The sequence below is a fragment of the Spermophilus citellus genome, assembly GCF_964194105.1.
Source record: "Spermophilus citellus genome assembly, chromosome: 2".
In the NCBI taxonomy this organism is placed as follows: Eukaryota; Metazoa; Chordata; class Mammalia; order Rodentia; family Sciuridae; genus Spermophilus; species Spermophilus citellus.
In genome coordinates, this window is record NC_138183.1 from 241,015,862 (window position 1) to 241,038,626 (window position 22,765).

The 22,765-nt window shown below is 32.2% G+C and overlaps 1 protein-coding gene across 1 annotated transcript; it reads right to left on the reverse strand.

Annotated features, from left to right (window-relative positions):
* Window positions 1-7,051: 7,051 nt before the first annotated feature.
* LOC308638663 (olfactory receptor 10AG1-like) lies at window positions 7,052-8,017 on the reverse strand (the record flags this gene model as incomplete). Its single annotated transcript, XM_081276313.1, has 1 exon — window positions 7,052-8,017. One exon carries the CDS (start codon window positions 8,015-8,017, stop codon window positions 7,052-7,054), a length of 966 nt encoding a protein of 321 aa, XP_081132439.1.
* Window positions 8,018-22,765: the final 14,748 nt, after the last annotated feature.

Genomic DNA, 22,765 nt, shown 5'->3' on the forward strand with positions numbered 1-22,765 from the left:
GAAAAATTAAAAACATTACCTCTAAAAATTGGAACAAGGCAGGGATGCCCTCTTTCACCACTTCTATTTAACATAGTTCTTGAAACACTAGCCAGAGCAACTAAAAGATGACAGAAATTAAAGGGATATGGATAAGAAAAGAAGAACTCAAATTTGCCCTGTTTGCTGGTGATATCATTCTACATCCAGAAGACCCAAAATTTTCACCGGAAAACTTCTAGAACTAACAAATTAATTCATCAAAGTAGCTGGATATAAAATCAACACACATATATCAAAGGCATATCTGTATATCAGTGACAGATCATCTGAAAGGTAAACAAGGAAAACTACCCCATTTATGATAGCTTAAAAAAATAAAACACTTGGAATCAACAATGAAAAAGGTGAAAGACCTCTATAATATAAACTATAGAATGCTAAAGAAATAAAAGAAGTCCTTAGAAATGGAAATTTCTCCCTTGATCTTAGATAGGTAGAATTAATATTGTCAAAATGATCATACAAGTAAAAGCATGAAACAGATTTAATGCAATCCCAATCAAAACCCCCATGACATTCCTCATAGAATTAGAAAAAGCAGTCATGAAATTCATCTGAAAAAAATAAGAGATCCAGAATAGTAAAGCAATCTTAAACAGGAAGAGTGAAGCAAGTGGCATCAGTATACCAGACTTTAAGCTATACTACAGAGTAATAGTAACAAAAAAACAGCATGATATTGGCACCAAAATATACTTGTAGATCAGTGGTATAGATTACAGGACACAGAGACAAACCTACATAGCTACAGTTACATTAGATAAAATAGCCAAAAACATACATTGGAGAAAAGATAACCTCTTCAACAAATGGTGCTGGGAAAACTGGAAATCCATATGCAACAAAATGAAATTAATCCCCTATCTCTCACCATGCACAAAACTCAATTCAAAGTGGATCAAGAACTTTCAAATTAAACCACAACCACCATGACTATTAGAAGAAAAAGTAGGCCCAAATCTCCATCATGTGGATTTAGGCCCTGACTTCTTTAATAAGACTCCTATAGTGCAAGATTAAAAATAAAGAATCAATAAATGGGATGGATTCAAACTGAATAGCTTCTTCTCAGCAAAAGAAACAATCAGTGAGGTGCATTTAAAGCCGACATTTTGGGAGCATATTTTTATTACACACACCAGATTGAGCACTAATCTCTTGGATATATAAATAATTCAAACATCTTAACACTAAATAAATAAATAAATAAATAAATAATAAAATAACCCAATTAATAAATGGGTCAAGGAACTGAACAGACACTTCTCAGAAGGTGGTATACAATCAATCAATAAATATATGAAAAAATGTTCAACATATCTAGCAATTAGATAAATACAAATCAAAACTTCTCTAAGATTTTATCTCACTCCAGTCAGAATTAATAATACAAACAACAAAAACTGTTGCTGAGTATGTGGGGAAAAAGGCACATTCATACACTGCTGGTGGGATTGCAAAAGTGTTGCAGTCAATATGGAAAACAGTATGGAGATTCCTTGGAAAACTGGGAATGAAGCCACCATTTGATCCAGCTATCCCTCTCCTTGGTCTATACCCAAAGGACTTAAAAAACAGCATACTACAGGGACACAGCCACATCAATGTTTATAGCAGCCCAATTCACAATAGCTATACTGTGGAAGCATCCAAGATGCCCTTCAGTAGATAAATGGATAAAGAAAAGGTGGTATATATAAAAAATGGAATATTATTCAGCATTAAAATAGAAAAAAAAATCATGGCACTTGTAGATAAATGGATGGAATTGGAGAATATAATGCTAAGTGAATTTAGCCAGTCCCACAAAAGCAAATGATAAATGTTTTCTCTGATATAAGGATGTTGATTCAGAATAGGTTTGGGGGGGGGGCATGTGAGGATTAGTGGAAGTCTAGATAGAGCAAAGGAGAGGGAGGTGAAGGGAAGGAGCATGGGGGTAGAAGAGACAGTAGAATGAGATGGACATCATTACTCTCAGTACATGTATGAAGAAACGAATGGTGTGACTCTCTTTGTGTACAACCAGACATATGCAAAATTGCCCTCTATATGTATTATATAAATTGTAATGAATTCTGCTGTCATATATAACAAATCAGAATTTTTAAAATGCAGTATTAATTTTTGTCATAAATTTCACTTGACTCTTGTACATTGTTTAATTAGGCTATGTCTTTCTCACACCATTCAGTTACACAGATCTTCATGTATTTTATGTATATTTCCTTTGAGAGATATGTGCTTTGCCAATATTTTCCTGAGTCTGTAGCCCATATTTTTATTTCCCTGACAATGTTGACAGTGAACAAAATATTTAATATCAATGAAGTATGATTTATAAAGATTTTCCTTTAAGGTTTGTGCTTTTGGAAACATTGATATATGCCTATACAGGGTCTTGCATATTTTCTGAAACATTTTCTTCCAACCACTATGAATTTTTAACATTCTATATAGCTAAGTAAATAATAAGGAGTCAATAATTTCTTAAGACAAGAATTTTAGTTTTAGGGTTTTCTGCATAGAAGTTCAATTTTTCAAGAAAATTCTTTGCATCCTTCTCAAACAACTAAGTTTCAATAATAAAATGCTTATGAAAATTAAACCAAACTAAATAAGAGTAGTAAAAATTCACTTTGTTTTGTATGAGACAGTTTCCATTACCACTTTCAGTTACATGGAATGGAAGATCTACCTGGACACTGTATGCCAGATAGGTTAGCGGCTCTCAAATCTTTTCAGAAGGATGATCCTGTGACTTCAAGCAGCATATTGGAAAGAAATTTCCAGAATTATTACAAATGATGTCAACTTAAGTAGCAAGTCATTGTCGGGGTTGGGCCAAAATTATAGCTCTGCTGGGGTGTGCATAGACTTCGGTACAGATTAGCCAAAAATTTAACAGGAGTTTCTGGAGAATGAGAAAATAAAATGGGTACTATTGAAATCTTAATTGTCATAGTGATTTGAATGACTGGGTGCAAGTGAAAGGCCACATATACACTCATGGCTGTCCCAAGAGGGATCCCAGTGAATGTGACCATGTAAATGCAGGGAGTATAATCCATCAAAAACTTGCAAAGTTTCTGAAATTTTAATACATTTCCCAATTTTCCAAGCCAGCCACAAGTTCATTTATAAATAAATGTTGTTGGAAGTCTTCTTGGCAGGGCTATTAAAATATACAATAAATATCATTGGCTGGTCACTAAGCTATACTGACCAATGAGAAATACTTAGGAATTAAGGAACTGGAACAACAACAACAACAACAACAATAACAACCAGATTTTATCAGTAGTTTCACAACATAAGTTGATTTCACAAAATTAGCCCAGGCAAGAGACTAAACAAACAAACAAATAACAACAACACCCTTTTCTAAATGGTACTAAAGTCTGGAGTTGCTGAAATATGTTAAATCAATTTTTCAGTGTAGGCCAGACTTTATGAGATATGTAATGAAACAAGAAAGTATGCCCTGTACAAAGAAACAAAATCAATAACATTGAAAATAGCAGGTTGCTTCTAGGAGTCCTGTGCTATGAGGAATATGAAATAAAGTCTTTGAGTTGACAGGAAGTGATATCATAGATCAAGTCAAAATTATAAAAAAAAAGTGAGAGTCTTTGTGAAGCTAATTATACCAGTGATTATAAAGCATGGCATTTGCATATTTTTTATTTTCCCTTAAAATACTGTAAGTAATTTTTAAAACAACAATCTAAACCTATGATTTTGTATATATTAGAACTGATTTTGAAAGTATTAAAATTACTATAAAAGATAATATGAACAATTTTATAGAAAACAATTGCCAGACAAATCAACTTCTAGAATGACATCACATCCAAAATGATGGGCAATAATATGAAATCAAATATTTACATAAACTTCTAATGAGCAATTGAATTAAAAATCAATAAATCTCTACACAAAAAAAAGACAAATACAAGAGGGCTTCACTAATGATTGTATTTTTCTTCTCACATTCACTTTTGTATTTCACCAATTTTAATGCTTTATTACTGAATTATAGTAATACATAATAGTTGGGTTTATTTTGATATACTAGCATCAATCTAATTCCATCCATTTGAGTTCCTAGTGCCTCCTCTTTCCCTCACCTCCTCCTTTATGTATTAGGCTTCCTTTAATCTATTGTTCTTTATTCTACATATTTTTTTAACATACATACATGTGGAAACTTAGAGAAAGAAAGATAATCAAAACAAAAAATATATAAGTATGGTTTTTATGACGTACAGTAATATATATGAATGTATATTATGATTGATAAAGTTAAAACAAGACAAATCACAAATGTAGATATGAGGATCAGAAGGAAATTTTACATGGAAACTCATAGACATTATTGAAGTACTAATAGAAATATTCCTAATAACTTTCAAACTAAAAATATGCCAATTAGATAAAAATAATTCCTTAAAATCCACAAAATGTCTTCCTTTCTCAAGATGAAATAGAAAATTTGTATAGTATACCTAACTAGCAGAAAAATTGAACATTATTTTTTTAATCTAAAAGGCTGGTCACTAAGTATCATATGGAAGTGGTGTATAATGACTTCAACAGGTCCTCTTGACACAAGTAATTTACTTGAGAAAAAAGTCCAAATTCTCAGGGTTCCTTTTCCTTCTACATTTTTTTCTCCCTAATTCTGTATTAATGACCTCATGAAAGCTGACTTAACAAAATAAAAAATAGGCCTAGTTTACCTGTTTCTGTGTGACATTTTGAGGCCATCCCCAAACTGACATATGCAACAGTGTAGCCACTTCCTGGGACATCTCTGAAGAATACTGGTGCAGAGATATGTCCCCAGAGGGGAGAATTCAGAGCAGAATTTCTGGTTGTTCATTTAGTTCTGAAGGAAAATGGCCAGATGTCTTATTGGGTACCTATCCATTGGTTAAAGTTAATGGTTTGAGGGAACAATGAGGAATTTGGAAGAAGTAAAATTTAAAAATTTGATCATTAAGAGGTCTTCAGAAAAGATACATAAATAGACTTCTCCAAATGACCCAAAAAAGTAAAGATATTTGTGATCAATGTGAATGTTTATCAAAGGTTGAACTCAGCTGAGGAAGTTTTGGGTAATCAAATGGGTAAGGAAACCTATTCTGTGGTTTCTTCTCAGCCTCTTTCCCCAGTTATCATTAGCATTATCCAATGGGCTGCTGTGCCAAGAGACCACTCAGACATAGGGAGAGGCTATGCATGGACACAGCAGCGTGCACTTCCAGTTGACATCATCAGTCTGATTAGAGTCACTGATGAATATCTAATCTGTCAGGAGAAGTGATTAATTTGAAATTCCTGGTATGCTATCATTTTCTGGGATGTCCTCCAACACCCTAGTGGCAGACTAATTACACTGGACTGTTCCATCACAAAAAGAGAAGCACTGTGTTCTTACTAAGATAGAGATTGTTTCTTCCAAAACTGTTTTCTCTCAAACAATATTTTTTTTGTATATTTCACAGGAGGGAGAGTGAGAAAAAAAAAAGGACTCAATTTCTGTCTCAAATCATTTTAAATGCAATAGCTTGTGATTTTCCAATTTCTGCCTGTAAATTATTTTCCTGGAATTAGACTTACTATATTTTTCTTTCTTTTGCCATTCTTCTATTACCCATATTTATGTTTGATTTAATAACTTCTTATTGAGGCTTTATGTAAAATTATTGGTGATTTATTCATGCTTTTCTTTGATCTCAGCGAAGGTAGATTTTTGGGGCATGTCATTGACTTGTTAACACATATTCTGGTATCTTCTACTAGTCAGAAAGTAGTACCACATTTTGTCTCTACTTTGTATTAGGTGTCTCCATATAAATGTGATAAAGACAGACATTATTCACTAAAGACAAGTGTTCTTAAGAGCAGTTACAAACATTACAAAATTCTTATTTAATCATAAATCTGGTGACAGATCAGATTTCTCAGAAATGTTATCTTTGTATATAATAACAATAATGTTTAACTATATCAATAGGAATGAGATAATAGCACAAGAAACTGTTTAGATTTTTCTTATTCACAATGCATATAATTTACCACTTGCTTTTATTTTTTTACATAAATAACCAAGGCAATAAACTCAATGTAATGCATTCCATTGTCATTTATTTTAAAAAATCAATTAAAAATAAAAAATTATTCTGAGATAGCTACATTGAACATCAATTACATTTTAATTCATCATTTTCAGTGACTACAGTGTAAAAGTATGTGTGATATATTTGTGAGTCAATTCAAATACATGATTTTAGAAAATATTATATTCTCTTCCCTAATTCTACTATAGCTTTTATCTCCCCAAGAAAATTTTTACTTTGAAAAATAACTTGTTGATATTCAATATAAAACTTGTCAGTTATTCACAAATTTTTTTCCAGTTCTCCATTTTACTTGTGTACATTTTAATAATATTTATTATACTATGATACACTAACCATATAGGAATATTAACTTTTAAAGGTAAATAAGCCAGGCATAATATTCCCCAACATCATTTATGAAACTACACATTTTTTCTCTAAAGTTTTCTCTGAATAGTCATTATTTAGGTCAAAATACATGTGTATGTGTGTGTGCCAGTGCTTGTGTTCTTCAGTTAATGTCCATTTTCTACCTTTTTTTTTTTAAATAGCCTGTCACAAATCTATGGATGTCAATGGCATAATAAGTGATACAACAGAGACTGTAATATTACAAATCCAACTAAAATTATTGCTGTCAATAGTGTGTAGCTGGTAAATGTTGCACACACACAAATATAAATATCAATAAAATGATTTGGAATTTTGTGGCACATATATCATGTATAGAGCTTAAAACAGAAGAAACTGTCTACATCAGAAATAAAATTTAATTTGAAAATAGTTATTAAAGAGAAACATAAGTCTCAGAGCTAAAGAAACATACCACTGGATACAGGAAAAATAAATAAGTCCTACAAATACAAATTGCCTTGATTCAATTATTTTCCTAATAGTTTTCTCAATGCCATTATAACATCCTTATTCCTTAGGCTATATATCATGGGGTTGAACATGGGAGTCACAACAGTATAGAATAGAGAAAGCACTTTGTCAGTTTCTGCTGAATGACTAGCCTCAGGTCTCAAATATGTAATAATAGCTGATCCAAAGAATAACACCACCACTGTAAGATGAGATGAGCAGGTGGAGAAGGCTTTGGCTCTGCTTGTGGCTGATGGCAATTTAAGGACTGTGGAGATGATTTTGATATAGGAGATGAGTATTAACAGAAACGGGGCCGAAACAAACAGCAGAGCAGCCCCGTAGACCATCAGTTCTTTGGTGAAGATTTCCCCACAGGCCAGCTTAAGTATTGGGGGGATGTCACAGAAGAAGTGGTTGATTACATTGGAAGTGCAAAATGATAGAGAGAAAACCTGGAAGGTCAACCCTACCTGCACAGGAATTCCACTGATCCAGGAGGCAGCCACCAGCTGGATACAGACCTTGTGGTTCATGACCAGAGGATACTGCAGAGGGTTACAAATGGCCACATAGTGGTCATAGGCCATCACTGTCAGAAGGAAGCATTCTGTGGCTCCCAGTACAAGAATGAAACACATTTGTGTAGCACAGGCAACCAAAGAGATGGTCCTTCTCTGGGTCCCGAGATTCAAGAGCATTCTGGGGAGAGTAACTGAAACATAGGAGATCTCCAAAAAGGAAAAATTGCCAAGGAAAAAATACATGGGGGTCTGGAGAGCAGGCTCTACTTTTGTTATTACCAAAATGGTTCCATTGCCCAGCAGGATGATCATGTAGATGACAAAGAACAGTCCAAACAGAAACCACTGGAGCTGGGGCACATCAGCAAACCCCAAAAGGACAAATTCCTTCCATGCAGTTAGGTTTCCTTCTGGGGGTTTCCCCTGGTGTTTCATCTGTGGAAAGCAAAAACTGATCATGTGCTTCTCATAGACCTTCAGGGACAGGTATGGGCTATCTAAGTGAATCTGGTCATCCACATCGATACTCAGGACCACTGCAATTGTTTGCACTGTAAGAATGTGATATTCCTTGCACATTCCACCTTTTTTTTTTTTTTTACATTAGATCCTATACATGGTCACTCACACATTTCCCTAAGATTCTTCAGAATAATCCCATGGTATCTCCTGTCAAAGCCCAGCATAATCCAAATTATTCACAGGTACCTGGACCTTTGGCAACTTCTGAAGATAAATCCACAGCTCTGCCATGGCATGTCAGGTTTAATTAATTACATTTAATTAGGTTTAATTAATTCAACTTTTTGAAAATACTATTCTTGGGTGTCTCTGAACTTTCTGAAGCATTTTGAATAACACACTTTCATAGATTATCTTCTCTCACACTTTTGAAAATTTCATATATTTATTTTTTTAGTGGTGCTTGGGCTCAAGCCCAGGTTAATTGTGTTAAGCCCCCAGCCCTCATTTTAAAAACTTTTTTTATTTGTTCTAATTACTTATAGGTGACAGTAGTAATGCATTTTGATATCATACATATATGGCATATTACTTCTCATTATTCTGGTTGTACATGATGTAGATTTACACTGGTTGTGTAATCATATATGCACATGGGATAATTACATCTGATTCATTCTACTTTCTTCCTACCCTTGTAGCCCCTCCCTTCCCATTTACTCACCTCAAAAGCATAAATGGTACATATCAATGGGACACCACATTATGTTTTGACACTTGAATACATTGCATAATATTTAAATCATGGTACATATTTATTTCCCCAAACATTATTTCCTAATGGTGAAATTTTCATGATTCTTTATTCTAGCTTTTTTGAAATAGCACATTTTTGTGGCTATTTAAACTCTTCATATCTTCCCATCACTTAATTTTAACATAAATGCCTTTATTACATAATTCATAATTATAGAAAGTTGGAAAATGGAGAATATTTTATTGACAAATGGAAAAATGTATCCATCCATAGGATCTGAAGTGGGACATATTAGAGGATTTTCTTTAATATGGGAACATGGATCCAGATAGAATTAATTAATAATGTACTGAGGGAAACCAAGGTGGCCTGTGAGGTATGTGACCGTGTGTATGTATGTGGTGGAAGTGAAAAACACAAATTCTGCCACTGGGTTAAACTCCATGTGCAGTGTGCCCCACCACAGTCTTTGCTGTTCCATAAACAAAGACAAAACAAACAATAAGTCCAAAGAACCAAAAAAATTCTACAAACTTTTCTATTTTTTATGTTTTTAGAAACTAACACATTGAGATAAATAACAACAGACAATTTCTTCATTTTCCCATAAGTTTGATGGTTGATATTATTGTTTTTTATTAAACTTGTGTTTGAATCTTAACTCTACTATTTATTGTCTGTGATATAAGAAAAAGACATTTAACATTTCTAAGGTACCCTATTTGTCAGAATTTAATGAGACAATACTGGCAAAATATCAGTGATCCATTTTTAAGTAATTGTTATCTAGTCTTGTTTCTATACATATAATTATGTTGATTACAGAAATTGGGCTTTAGGCTAATAGGTCATTAGCCCCCAGGTTGATAATATATTATTGCTCAGAACTTTCATTTCAGAGTTATCTGCTTACTTTTTAGGCAGTTTATTCCCTTCTTACTCTTCTTTTGGGTCACAATGATGGAAAGTTGAACTTGATTCTTTGAATAAATATTTAAGAGGTTCTCATTCATTCTCAGGGGACATTTAGTACATGTACAATTCTGAAAGTGAATGCAATTTTAGATATTATATCCAAAGTATCTTCTGGTTCTTGCTCTTCATGAATCTCAACCTTGCCTATCATTCCTCCAAACCTGTGGCTTTGGACCTGTTCCCCCAGACACAGAATAAGCGTAGTCATGGAAGTGAGATAAAGTCCTACAAAGATGGCTAGAGTGGAACTACAGCTCCCCTTCTTGCTGGCTGAGATTCACACAAATTGCTCTATTCCTGCTGCCATGGGATTAAAAGAAAATAACACAGGCTAAGAATTTTACCCAGTTTTAGGATTACTGATCTCGATATATGTAAAACAGCTTTAAGAGTGTATGGCATCTATGCAAGTCTATATAAATGGTACTTATTCTTATTAATATTGTTTTAAGTTTATTTAATGTTTCAGATAACATAAAAATATACTCTAAGTAGTTTTTTCTTTGTATGATCTTTTTAATGTGAGACTAGAGAAAGATCTTAATGCAATCTTATAATGTTATTAAATTCCCAAAATCTTAAGATAAATATCCAGAGTTCTCTGTCATATTTTTGTTTATATTCTCATATCTATCTGTGGTTCTGCTATCCAAAATACAAATCATTCCTCAGCCCAGTGTGTTGAAATTTGGCGTGATCTCTCTGTATGACTTTTATTTTATTATCAATAAATGATCTGGAAGGTAAAGATTGAACTATTTAGTACTGAAGATCAGTACAGATCATAAAAAATCGTTGTTCACCATGTATAGTGTTTAATATTTTATTCAAAAATAATTCAAAGTAAGACATACTATTAAAAGTATCCCTCATAAGAAGGAAAAAAATGAACAAGATTCTAAACTTTATGTATTTTTATGGTGAATGGCAATATTTAAAAACTAATTTTACTATTCCAATAACATACAGTGATAAATAAAATATAATTTATGTTATACAAACCCAATATTTTGTTGTGAAGTAAGTAGTATATAAAAGAGATAAATACTATTTTATTCATTGGTAGCAAGGTATAAAGCACAAATTTCCTCAATATGCTCAAATAAGATTTTATTACCCTTCTTTTTTGCAGTTGTTTATGTTTTTATTAACCAAAGGTAAAAACAAAAAAAAAAAACCTTAATGCTCTCATTTTTCTATTTTAAATACAAGACCCTGTTTCCTCCAAAAATCCAAAATATTAAAGTAATAGGTAATAATATTCAAGTTCAGCCAACTATTATAAGCTACCTAAGCTTATCCCTGGGTGTCTACTTCCTGTAAATTAACAACGTAATACTTAAAGAAAAAATTGACCATATAAGTATTTTATTTCTCAAAAAATTATCTTAAAAAGTATTATCTTACATTTCTATACTACTATTTCATGTATTACTTAATGATTATAAGTTTTTCATGGATTGTTTTACTTTCAGTCATCAATTAAAATATAATCTAGGGCTGGGTTTGTGGCTAAGTGGTAGACTGCTTGCCTAGCATTTTTGAGGCACTGGATTTACCACATATAAATAAATAAAAATAAAGGTCTATTGACAATTAAAAGAAAAAAAATAAAACATATATTTTAAACATTTGCCATTTTTAAATCTGCCTGATTAGGTACATATGAAAATAATTTGTAACAAAGTGTTAGCTTAAAAGCAAGTTTTCCTATAATATTATCTATTCTTAAAATACAACAGTTTGTACACTTTTCTGCCTTCATATAACTTCATATCATTGTTTTATAATTATTATTTCATTGCAAGTTATATTTATTTAATAGAATAAGAATTATATATGAGCTGCTTTAATGAAACATCCATTTTCCCACTATGTTCTGAATATCAATTTTGAGTTTGTATTATTAATTAAATTTCACCAGGATAAAAAAAGTTCATATTTACCTTTCTTGATTGGGATGATTTTTTCCTTACTGTAAGGCTTAAAGATTTTGATATTTCAATTGCTTAAGGTGAGACCACTTATATCATTATAGATGTTCCATCTGTTTTTAAGATATTTGTTCTTTAAAAAGTGCTCTTTAAATATCAACAGTTCTGTCTACCCCAGGGACTTCTTCCACCTACACATTTAAATTTCTAATTAAGAGCAGCTCTTAGGCATTTGCTTATTTGCTTTATTGCATTTTGTCCAGATAACTCTCATTGTAGCCAGAATACACTCTTTTCAGACTCCCTATGGAATAGAGTGCACAGAATATTTTATTTCTTAATATGAATTGGGTACTGATCAAAACCACCTGAAACCATCATAGATTGACACATATCCACTTATTAATTTTGTAATGAAGAGCTATTTGTATGTGTGCATATGTTTCCCTGTGTGTGTAGTGCTGGGAATTGAAACCAGACCTCACACATGCATTCATCTTAGGGTTTGAAATCCTGAACTTTATCACAGCCACCCAGGTTACCCTTCTATCATCTAAACAAAAATAGGTGTTATATTAATAAATTTTTACTTTCAGTTCCAAAAATTGCATGTGCCATAATGTGCTGACTTTAGTTTTAAATTAAATAAATAACATTAAGATAAATAACATTAAGAACACAAACAAGCAAAGAAACATGAAATAGTATCAAAACTACATGATAAAATATACATAAAAAATACAAAATTGATTGAGAATATATGATGAATTGGTTTAGACCAGTGTCTAATAATTTTTCTGTATTTACCTACTTCTCTGTAAAAAGAATATGTAAGAAACTTCCCAAACTCAGTAGCAAAAACTACAAATGTCCCAATTAAAAATGGACAATAGAAATGAATAGATGTTTTGCAAAAGAAGACAAACGATCAACAAGTATGTGAGAAAATACACAACCTTATCAATCATGGCAAAAATGCAAAGTAAAACATCACCTCACCTCAGTAGAAGTGACAAAAGATAGCAATTGTCAGTGAGGATGGGAAGACAAGGGAATACTTGCACACTATTGGTGAGATTGGAAATTAGTGCAGACATTATAAAAAAGTGTATGGAACTTCCTCAATAAATTAGAAATAGAACTACTGTGGGATTTCACAGAATATTGAAGGGAATGCACATTTATCTATGTGTTCATTGCAGTCCTATTCACAACAGCCAAGAAATACAAACCATCTAAGTGTCCATCAACTGACAGTCGAGTAACCAAAATATATTACATACATACAATGGACTATGATTCAGCCACTAAAAAAAAAATGGAATACTGTCATTTGTTACATTGTAGACTTATTTGGAGATAATTATGTTAAGTAAGATAATCCAAGAAGAGAACAGGTACCACATGGTCTCACAAGTGAAATCTTAAAAAGGTTGATCTCACAAACATTTTTAGTACATTGCTGGTTAGGAGAAGTGGGGAATTTTAGGGGATTCTGGGAGAAAGAAAATATTTTATCAATGAATACTGTTACACTTACATGTGAGAAAGAATTCTGGTGTACTATGGCATATCATAATGAAGAGAGATACCAATACTGTATTCCACATTTAAATAAAAAAGGTATTTTGAAATTATTCCCAGAGAGAAATGATGGAAACTTCTGGAGAAAGATAGATTTATCATGATGTAAAAATTGAACGAACAGTGTGACTCTGCATCATGTACAGCCAGAAAAAATGAGAAGTTGTGCTTCATTTGTGTACAATGAGTTGAAGTGCATTCTACTGTCATGAATAATTAATTAGAACAATTCTTTAAATTACCTAATTTATTTATGTTCAATGTATGGTACATGGTAAATTTTGTGTATTTACATATCATTTAAGATTTCTTAAAAATAAATTATAGTCATAAAGCTATATTGGTCCTGGTGACTATTCTCAAAATTAAATACAGCCAGTCTCTTCAACTTGTACCTCCTCTCAGTTGTTCTGCCTGCTCTGTTCAGAATCTCTGCAATCCCTCCACTCTACTCTCACGACCTCCATTCTACTCTCTGTTTCTGAGTTCATATTTGTAGATGAGATATAGGAGTGAGATTGTGATGGGTTTTTCATTCTGCATCTGGCTTATGCCACCTACTCTAATGTCCTCCAAGTTATTCCATATTACCATAAATGCCAGGATTTCCTTCATTTATTAAGTACTAACAGTATTGCATTGTGTTTATGCCAGATTCCATGCATATATTCAGTTGCTGATGTACAGTTAGGCGTATTCCATGTCCTCACTTGGAATACATGGTGAAATGAGCATGGCAGTACAGATATCTTGTCAACCTACTGATTTCTGTCTGTTGCACACATACCCAGTAGTGTGATTGCTGCATCATATGGTAGTTCTATTTTTATTATTCTGAGGAACCTCTATGATCTTTTCCACAATGGATGAACTAATTTATATTCCCACAGTAAGTGTTCAAAGTTTCATTTTCTCCACATTCTGACCAATGCTTTTGTCTTTCATTTTCTTTGCAACATTATTCTGCAGAAGTGAAGAGATGTCACCTTGTGCCTTTAATTTATACTTCTCTGATGATTAGTGATGTTGAATACTTGCCTTACATAATTGTCACCACTTTTATGCCTTAAGTAAGGAATACTCATTTTTCTCCCATTTTTTTTTAATTTAGATTGCTTGTTTTCATTATATTGAGCTATTTTGGTTCTTTGTATGCTTTGAATATTAACCTCTTCTGATTTAAAAATATCTTTCCCAGTCTTTAGGCTGTTTATTTACTCTGTTCATATAGTTCTGAGCTGGAATTAAGATATTCTATAGCTCCAGTGGTCTCACTGCCTGTTTTCAGGAGGATATCCTGGGGAATTCATTTACTTGCTCAATTATATTATTGGAAGAACTCTGTTCTTTGTATATGTTGAAATGTAATACCTGTTTTATTAATGAATATCAGCCTAATGTACTTAGTGGCTGCTCACAGTCACCACTTTGGTGTATGGTCCATACATGGAAAGGCAGAAAAAGCAAACTGAGTCCTTCTTATGCGTCCTTTTCCCTTCATCTTTTGTCATTGCATATATATGACATACTCTTCCTCTTCTGGGGCTTTTTAAGGGCTCATGTCATCTATTGGGTTACCTGGATAATATCCTAATCTCAAAGTTTGTAATCTGGCACACCTGTGCAAACTTCCATTTATTATATAATTAATGTTTTCACAAAACCTATGAATTAAGGTTTTTAGTCTATCATAATGTTCTAGTAAAATGGGATGGCAGGTTTACATGATCTTTATTTGGTCAGGTCTCTGTTAAAATTAGTAACTGACACAATATATTGTGTTGTTAAAATTAGTAACTGACACAACATATTGCATTCCAGGCAAATTTGGTTAGGTTACCTAACACTACATACTAATGTATTTATATTAATCAATAACTTTAGATGTTAAACTGAATGAATAACTCCAGATAGGAGTGTTATATTTTATCATGTTCTCAGATAGAGAGTGTTGAGAAAGAGATTAAATGCTCATAAGCTTTTTTCTACCATTTGGTATTTTCTGTGAAGTAATTCCACACTGACATACAGTGAGTTAAATAAATGAGCTATCTGTGCTTAGTGATGCTGTAAAATCTCTAGAGTTTGCCAAGTGTCTGAGGTAGGAAATGGCAGTATCTTTTACTCATTACTCATTTAATCACTCAGTTAACAACATTTAATATTCATCGACAATTGGCAAATCTATAAATTAAGAATCAAATGAGAAAAACAACAACAATAGCTATGGATACATAAGCAATTATTTAGGTAAATTATCTGCCAGTTTATATCAGTTGCAAGTCATAACACTGGATTCTGCTCTTTAATTTTAGAAGAGATTTCTGATGTACATTGTAATTTTATTGAAGAGAAAATAATTTTCTTTAGATATGATGTATGAAAAATATAAATTTATTTTCCCCGACTGAGTGACCAGCAATTCAAATATTTATAAATAAATCTGTGATACTATCATTTAAGTATGAATATTTTCAGTGCAGCAATTATATCCTTATTCTTTAGGCTATAGATCATAGGATTAAACATTGGAATCACTGTAGTATAGAAAAGAGAGAGTAATTTGTCAATTCCTGCAGATTAGATGGATTTGGGTCTGAAGTAGGTAATCAAAGCTTATCCAAAAAATAAAACCACAACCAGTAAGTGGGAGGAGCAAGTGGCAGAATGCCTTAGCCCTTTATTGGGCTGTTTGCAATCTCAGAATGGTGAAAACAATTTTACTATAAGTGTCAAGTATCAACAATAAAGGGACTACAACAAATAATATAGCTACTGTGTAGACAAACACCTCATGCACACAGGTGTCCTTATAAGTTAGCCTGAGAATGTGGAATACGTAAGTAGAAGTGGTGGATTTGGTTAGAAAGACAAAAATGCAGAGAGAATATCTGGCACATTTGCCCTATCTGGACTGGCACTCCCCTGAGCCAGGAGCCAGCAGCCAATTGATGACACTTCTTTGGGTTCATGACTAGTGGATAGTGAAGAGAGTTGCAGATGGCCACATAGTAGTTATACAACATCACAGCCAGGAGGAAGCATTCTGCTGCTCTGAACTTAAGGAAAAAACACTTTTGCTTAGCACAGCCCAGTAGGAAAATTCTCCTACTCTGACCAGAATGCTCGGGAGCGTGACTGAAACATAACAGATTTCCAGAATAGAAAAATGTGCCAGGTAAAAACAACAACAAAACAAAACAAAACAAAACCATGGGTTTGTGCAGCGTACACTTCAGTGGTACAGTGCCTCTGGATGTCTTATACTCTAAATACAATTTTGTATAAGAAGCTTCCTCAAATAACATTCTTGATGATTTCTTCAACTTTTGGAAACTTTAGAAACTTCTATTTATACTTCTAAGAGAGAAAATTACTAATAACTCAGCCTGATGTTGCTATGTTTGTTTTGCTCAGATACTTCATGTTTATTTATTTAACGGTTATTCTCTTTGAAACAATTATCTTCTATGGTGTAAAAAGTGTGGAGTTGAATTAGAGCTTCTATCATACATAATACTTATATCAAGTGCAAGTGGTTGGAATCAAATTATAAATAAGAAATAAAAGTAGATAGCAGTGTAAACAATCAGAAGGATGAATTTCTGCAAGAAATCTCTAATGAATAAAAAAAATCATGCTAACATCTGTCATTTTATTTATTTTCTTAATTTTTTTTAAATTGTAGATGGACACAATACCTTTATTTTGTTTATTTATTTATTTTTAGGTGGTGCTGAGGATCAAACTCAGTGCCTCACATGTGTGAGGCAAGTGCTCTACCTCTGAGCCACAACCCCAACCCCTCTCTGTCTTCTTAGATATATTTATCATGGTTTGTGACTATTACCAAGCAGGAACCTTTCTAATATTAGTAGAATGCAAAGCCATTTTAATACTGTGTATTCAATATTTTGCTCAATTACTATATATAATTGGGTTGGCACAAGATAAGATGTCTGGATCTTGTTGATGGAAAGTAGGTAAATACATGCTTATCACAGAATTATTTAGCAAATATTAACACATAAGAAGATGATGATGACAATAATCTTTCATGCTGCTTCCTTTTATTGAAAGGATTTTCCATTTTTCTCTCAGTTTACCTAATAATAGCAAAAGTCACAAGAGTACAAATGTAATATGCAAGAGCATCTTGGAATTGAAAAAGTAACCAACAACAAAGGGTTCCTTTTAAATTTTAAATATTTCTTATTGCTAATTTTAATATAGATAAAAAGTAGATATAAAAATAAATTCTATACTTGTCAAAAGTAGTCCATGCTTACCTATTTTAAAATTAGGTTAATTATAATGCTTACCATTATCGATTGGTAATAGACAGAAAACAATAAAGAAGTCTGTTGTTTTTATAGTTTGGGAATTTACCTTTATTTGTAATAGAGGGTAAGACTCTTCTAATATATATTCAACTTTCGGAAAAAAAATGAAACAAAACAAAACAAAAAAAGCAAACTAACAACAACAACAACAAAATAAAAAAAATAATAATAAAAAACCCCGAGTGCTCCTGCAGTAATAAATAGTGTCTGCCTTAGGGATAAATCCTTTCCCAGGTACCTTTCCAATTGAGGAAAGAATTTTCCTTCTATTGAAGGAGTCTAGTATAACAAACTATGACCTTCATGGCTATTCTACTTATATCCTCAGTCTCTCCTCGTTCTTTTGCTTACCAATAAATATAAACATTGAAAACACTTTCTTTTGTCATTTGTGATTTCAGTAACATTTATGATATATGCCTTAACATGATCATACATATTTTCTCATATATTTTCTTCCAACAACTCTAATTTTTTAAAAATTCTACAAATAAATCCATATTGCATTTTGAGTTTGATTTCTTGAAATAAGAATTTTACATTTTAGGGTTTTTGTGTGCATAAAATATTTAAGAAAAGTAAGGCAACCTAAATAAGAATAGTGAAAATTTGCTTTGTTTGGCACAGGCATTTATTATTACCACTTTCAATTACATTTAACAGAAGATCTCCTGGGACTCTACATGCCAGAAAATTTAGCTGCTTTCTGATTTATACAGTGGACGTTTGTGTAACTTCAATCGGCATATATAAATAATTTCCACAGTTCTTGTTAAAAAATTATATCAACTTCTGTAACAAATCATCAATTGGTGGAGGGGTGGGGGGAAGCAAGATTATAGCTACTCCATGGTGTCCATAGACTTTGGGACACAATAGCCAACAATTTAACATAAATTTCTGGAAATTAGAAGTGAAAGTGGATACTGTTGAAATCCTAATTATTGTAGAGATCTGAATGTCTGGGTGTGAGTGCAAGGCCAAACGCCCAATAGACTGTCCCAAGATTGATGCAGGTGAATGTGACAATGTAAAAGCAGAGAGTAAAATCCAGTAAACCCTTTCAAAGTTCCTGAAATTTTAATACATTTTCCAAGCTAGCCACAAATCCATCAATCAATAAATATTGGAAGTCCTCCTGGCTAGTGTATTTAAGGACACTCTCATTGGCTGATCACTAAGCTATACTGACCAATGGGGGTCAGACACTTGTGAATTTAGACATTGGAATAATCATAATCATAATCATAATAAGAACAACCAGGTTTTATCAGTAGTTTCACAACAAAAATAAAACAGATCACACAAAATTAGTCCAGGCAAGACACTAAAGAAACAAACAAAAGACAACAACCACCATTCCTACATGTACCAGAATCTGGAGTTGCTATAGTATGTCAGACAAATTGTCCAGTTGTAAACAGAATTTATGAGATGTAGAAAATATGAGCTATAAACAGAAACAAAATTAATATCAACAATAGCAAGTTGCTGCTTACGAGCCCTGAACTATGAGGAATATTAAATAAAATCTTTGAGTTGAAAGGGAGTGACACCATATGTGAAGTCAAAATTACACAAAACAGAAAGCTTTTGTGGTGGTAATTATACCAGTAAGAAATAGTGTTTAAATACTTGTTCAATTTTCCCTTTTAAATAATTTAAAGTAGTAATTTAAAAATAATAATTATAAAATGTGATTTTGTATATAATACAACAGATTCTGAAAAAAAATAAAATTACTGTAAAAATAATCTGAACAATTTTAGAGGAAGCAATTGATTTAGACAAATAAACTACTAGAATGACATTAAATCCAAAATGACATGCTATAATATGAAATAAAAATATCTATGGAGACCTTTAATAAGTAAATGAATTAATAATAAACAAATCATTACACAAAAAGCCAAGTACTAGAAAGTTTCACTAATATTGTATTTATCTTCTTACTTTCAGGTTTTTGTATCATCAATTTTAATGTTTTCATAACTGCATTACAGTTATAGGTAATAGTTAGATTTATTTTGACATTATCCTACTTGCATGGATTCATTTGGGTCCATTTCAGTTCCCAGAGCCTCCTCTTTCCCTCCCCTCCTCTTTTCTGTATTTGGCTTTCTCTATTCTACTGTTCTTCCTTCTCTATATTTTTAATATATAGAAAATTGGAAACTTAGAAAAAGAAATATAATCAAAACTTCATATAGTTTTTATAAAGTTTAATAATATATATGTTAATATATAGTAGATGATTAAGAAGATAAAACGAGATAAATTACAAATAGTAAAAAAGAGAAAGAAATTTCATGTTAGAACTCATAGATATTATTGAATTGCTAATTCCAACTCTCCTAATAACTTTATAAATATGCCAATTAGATTTTTAAAATTCCTTAAAATCCATAAAATATCATTCTTTCTCAGGATGAAAGAGATAATTTGTAGAGTCCACCTAAATAGCAGGAAAATCAATCTTTTATTTAAAAGTCCCAAGTATCATATGGAAGTGGTGTATATAGGACTTCAACATGACCTAATGGCACAAGCAATTCACATGAAAAAAAAAAAGGTCAAATTATCAAGGTCTTTTCTCCTCTTACATCATTTTCTCTCTAATTCAATATTAATGACCTCATAGAAGTTCATTTAGCAAAGAAAGTATGGATCTATATTACCTGGGTTCTATGTGACATTCAGGTATCACCCCAAAGCTAATCTCTATAACCCTGTAGCTACTTTCTGGGACATGCATCAAGGAGATTGGTGAGGGGGAAGAACTCTGAGCAGTACTTCTGGTTGTTCATTTAGCTTGGAAAGAAAAATGACCAGATGTGTGATTGTGTACCCATCCATTGGTTAAAGGTAATGGTTTGAGAGAACAGTGAGGGATTTGAAAGAAACAAAATTGAGAAATAATAATTAAGAGATTTTTAGAAAAATACATAAATAGACTTCTCCAAATGATCCCCCAAAAGTGAAGATATTTGTGAACAATGTGAATATTTATCAAAGGTTGTTTTCAGCTGAGGAGGTTTTGGATAATTACATGGGTAGGGAACCCCATTCTGTGGTTACCTCCCAGCCTCTTTCCCTAGTTACCATTAGATTGTCCAGTGGGTTGCTGTGCCAAGTGACCACACAGACACAGGGAGAGGCTATGCATGGACACAGCAGTATGAACTTCAAATCATTATCTTCAGTTTGATTAGACCTGCTGATGACTATACAATCTGTCAGGAGCAGAGATTAACCCTATATTTCAGGTATGACATCATTTCCTGGACTGGCCTTCTAACTCTCTAGTGGCAAACTGATATACACTGGACCCATTTCATCATGGAAAGAGCACCAATCTGTTATTACTCATTAGTATAGACATTGTTTCTTCCAAAACTCTCTTCTCTCAATCAATATTTTTTTTAAAGAGAGAGTGATGGAGAGAGAGAGAGAGAATTTTTAATATTTATTTTTCAGTTTTCGGCGGACACAACATCTTTGTTTGTATGTGGTGCTGAGGATCGAACCTGGGCCGCACGCATGCCAGACGAGCGCGCTACCGCTTGAGCCACATCCCCAGCCCCTCAATCAATATTTTTAATCTATATTTCACAGGAAGTCCAGTGAGGAAAAAAGACTTCTCAATTTCTGTTGGACCCCATTCTAAATGCAATAGCTTGTGGTTTCTCCAATTTCTGCCTCAAAATTATTTTTCCGAAATTATTCTTAGTATATTTTTCTTTCTATCATCATTCTTCTATTACCAATAATTTATTTTAGATGTTAGTAACTTCTGATAGAGGCTTTATCTGAGGTTATTAGTGATTTAATCATGCTTTTCTTTGATTTCAGCTGGGGTATAAGTCTTATTTGGGTATGTCATTTGGGTTGTTAACACATATTCTGGATATCTTCTGGTAGACAGAGAGTAGTACCACATTTTCTCTTCACTTTGTTTTAGATATCTACTTGCAAATGTGATAAGAACACATAATATTAACCTGAAGACAAATGCTTTTAAGAACAAGTGAAAACATTACAATGTTCTTGTTTAAACATAAATTATTTTCACAGGTAACAGTTTTTCAGAAATATGTTACATTTGTATACAGTAGTAATAATAAGTTTACTTACATCAATATGTATGAGACAATAGCTCACACAAAAACATAGATTTTCCTTATCCACAATGAGGAAAGATTTACCATTTGCTTTTATCATTACATAAATAACACAAATTACTTAACAAACTCCAAACTATCAGTTAAATAAAAGAAATATAAGAGAAAATTTTATTGAGATAGCTGCAATGAACATTAGTTATATATTAATTCATCATTTTCAGTGTATAGAGTGAAAAGTATTTGTGATATATTGGTGATTTAATAGCAGATATGTGCTTTTATAAAATATCTTCTTTCTGAATTCTGCTATATAGTTTATCTCCCCAAGAAAATTTCTATTTTGAAAAAACAACTTGTCCATATTCAATAAAAAATACTTGCTATTCACAGAAGTCTTCCTTCTTCTAGTTCTCCATATTAGTTGTGCATATTTTAATATATTATTTAAAATACAAAATTATTATCATAAAGGAATACTAACTTTTAAAGGTACATAAACCATGCACAATATTCACTAACATTATTCATGAAACTACATGCTCTTTTTTTTCTAAGAAGTGATTTCTCTAAAAAATCAGGGTAGGATCAAATATCTGTGTATGTGTGTGTGTATGTGTGTGTCAGTTTCTATGTTCTTCATTTAATGTCCATTTTCTACCTGTTTTGAAAAATGATTGTCATAAAATTATGGATATGAATGACATGATTTTCAATATTTGTTACAACAGAGACTGTAATATTATCAAGACAATTACAACCTGCTCTGTCAATAGTAATTTGACACTGCACACACATACAAAAATAAAGAATTTTCAATGAAATGATTTGCTATTTGGTGACCCATGTATTACTCATATAACTTGAGACAGAATAATCCCTCAACATAAAAAATATGATTTAATTTGGAAATAGTAACTACTGAAGAGATAGATAAGACACAAATCTAAATATACATACCACTTGAAATTTTCTTACAGATGCAAAAAATAACAAGTCCTGCAAATATAGCATACATTTATTCAAGTAGA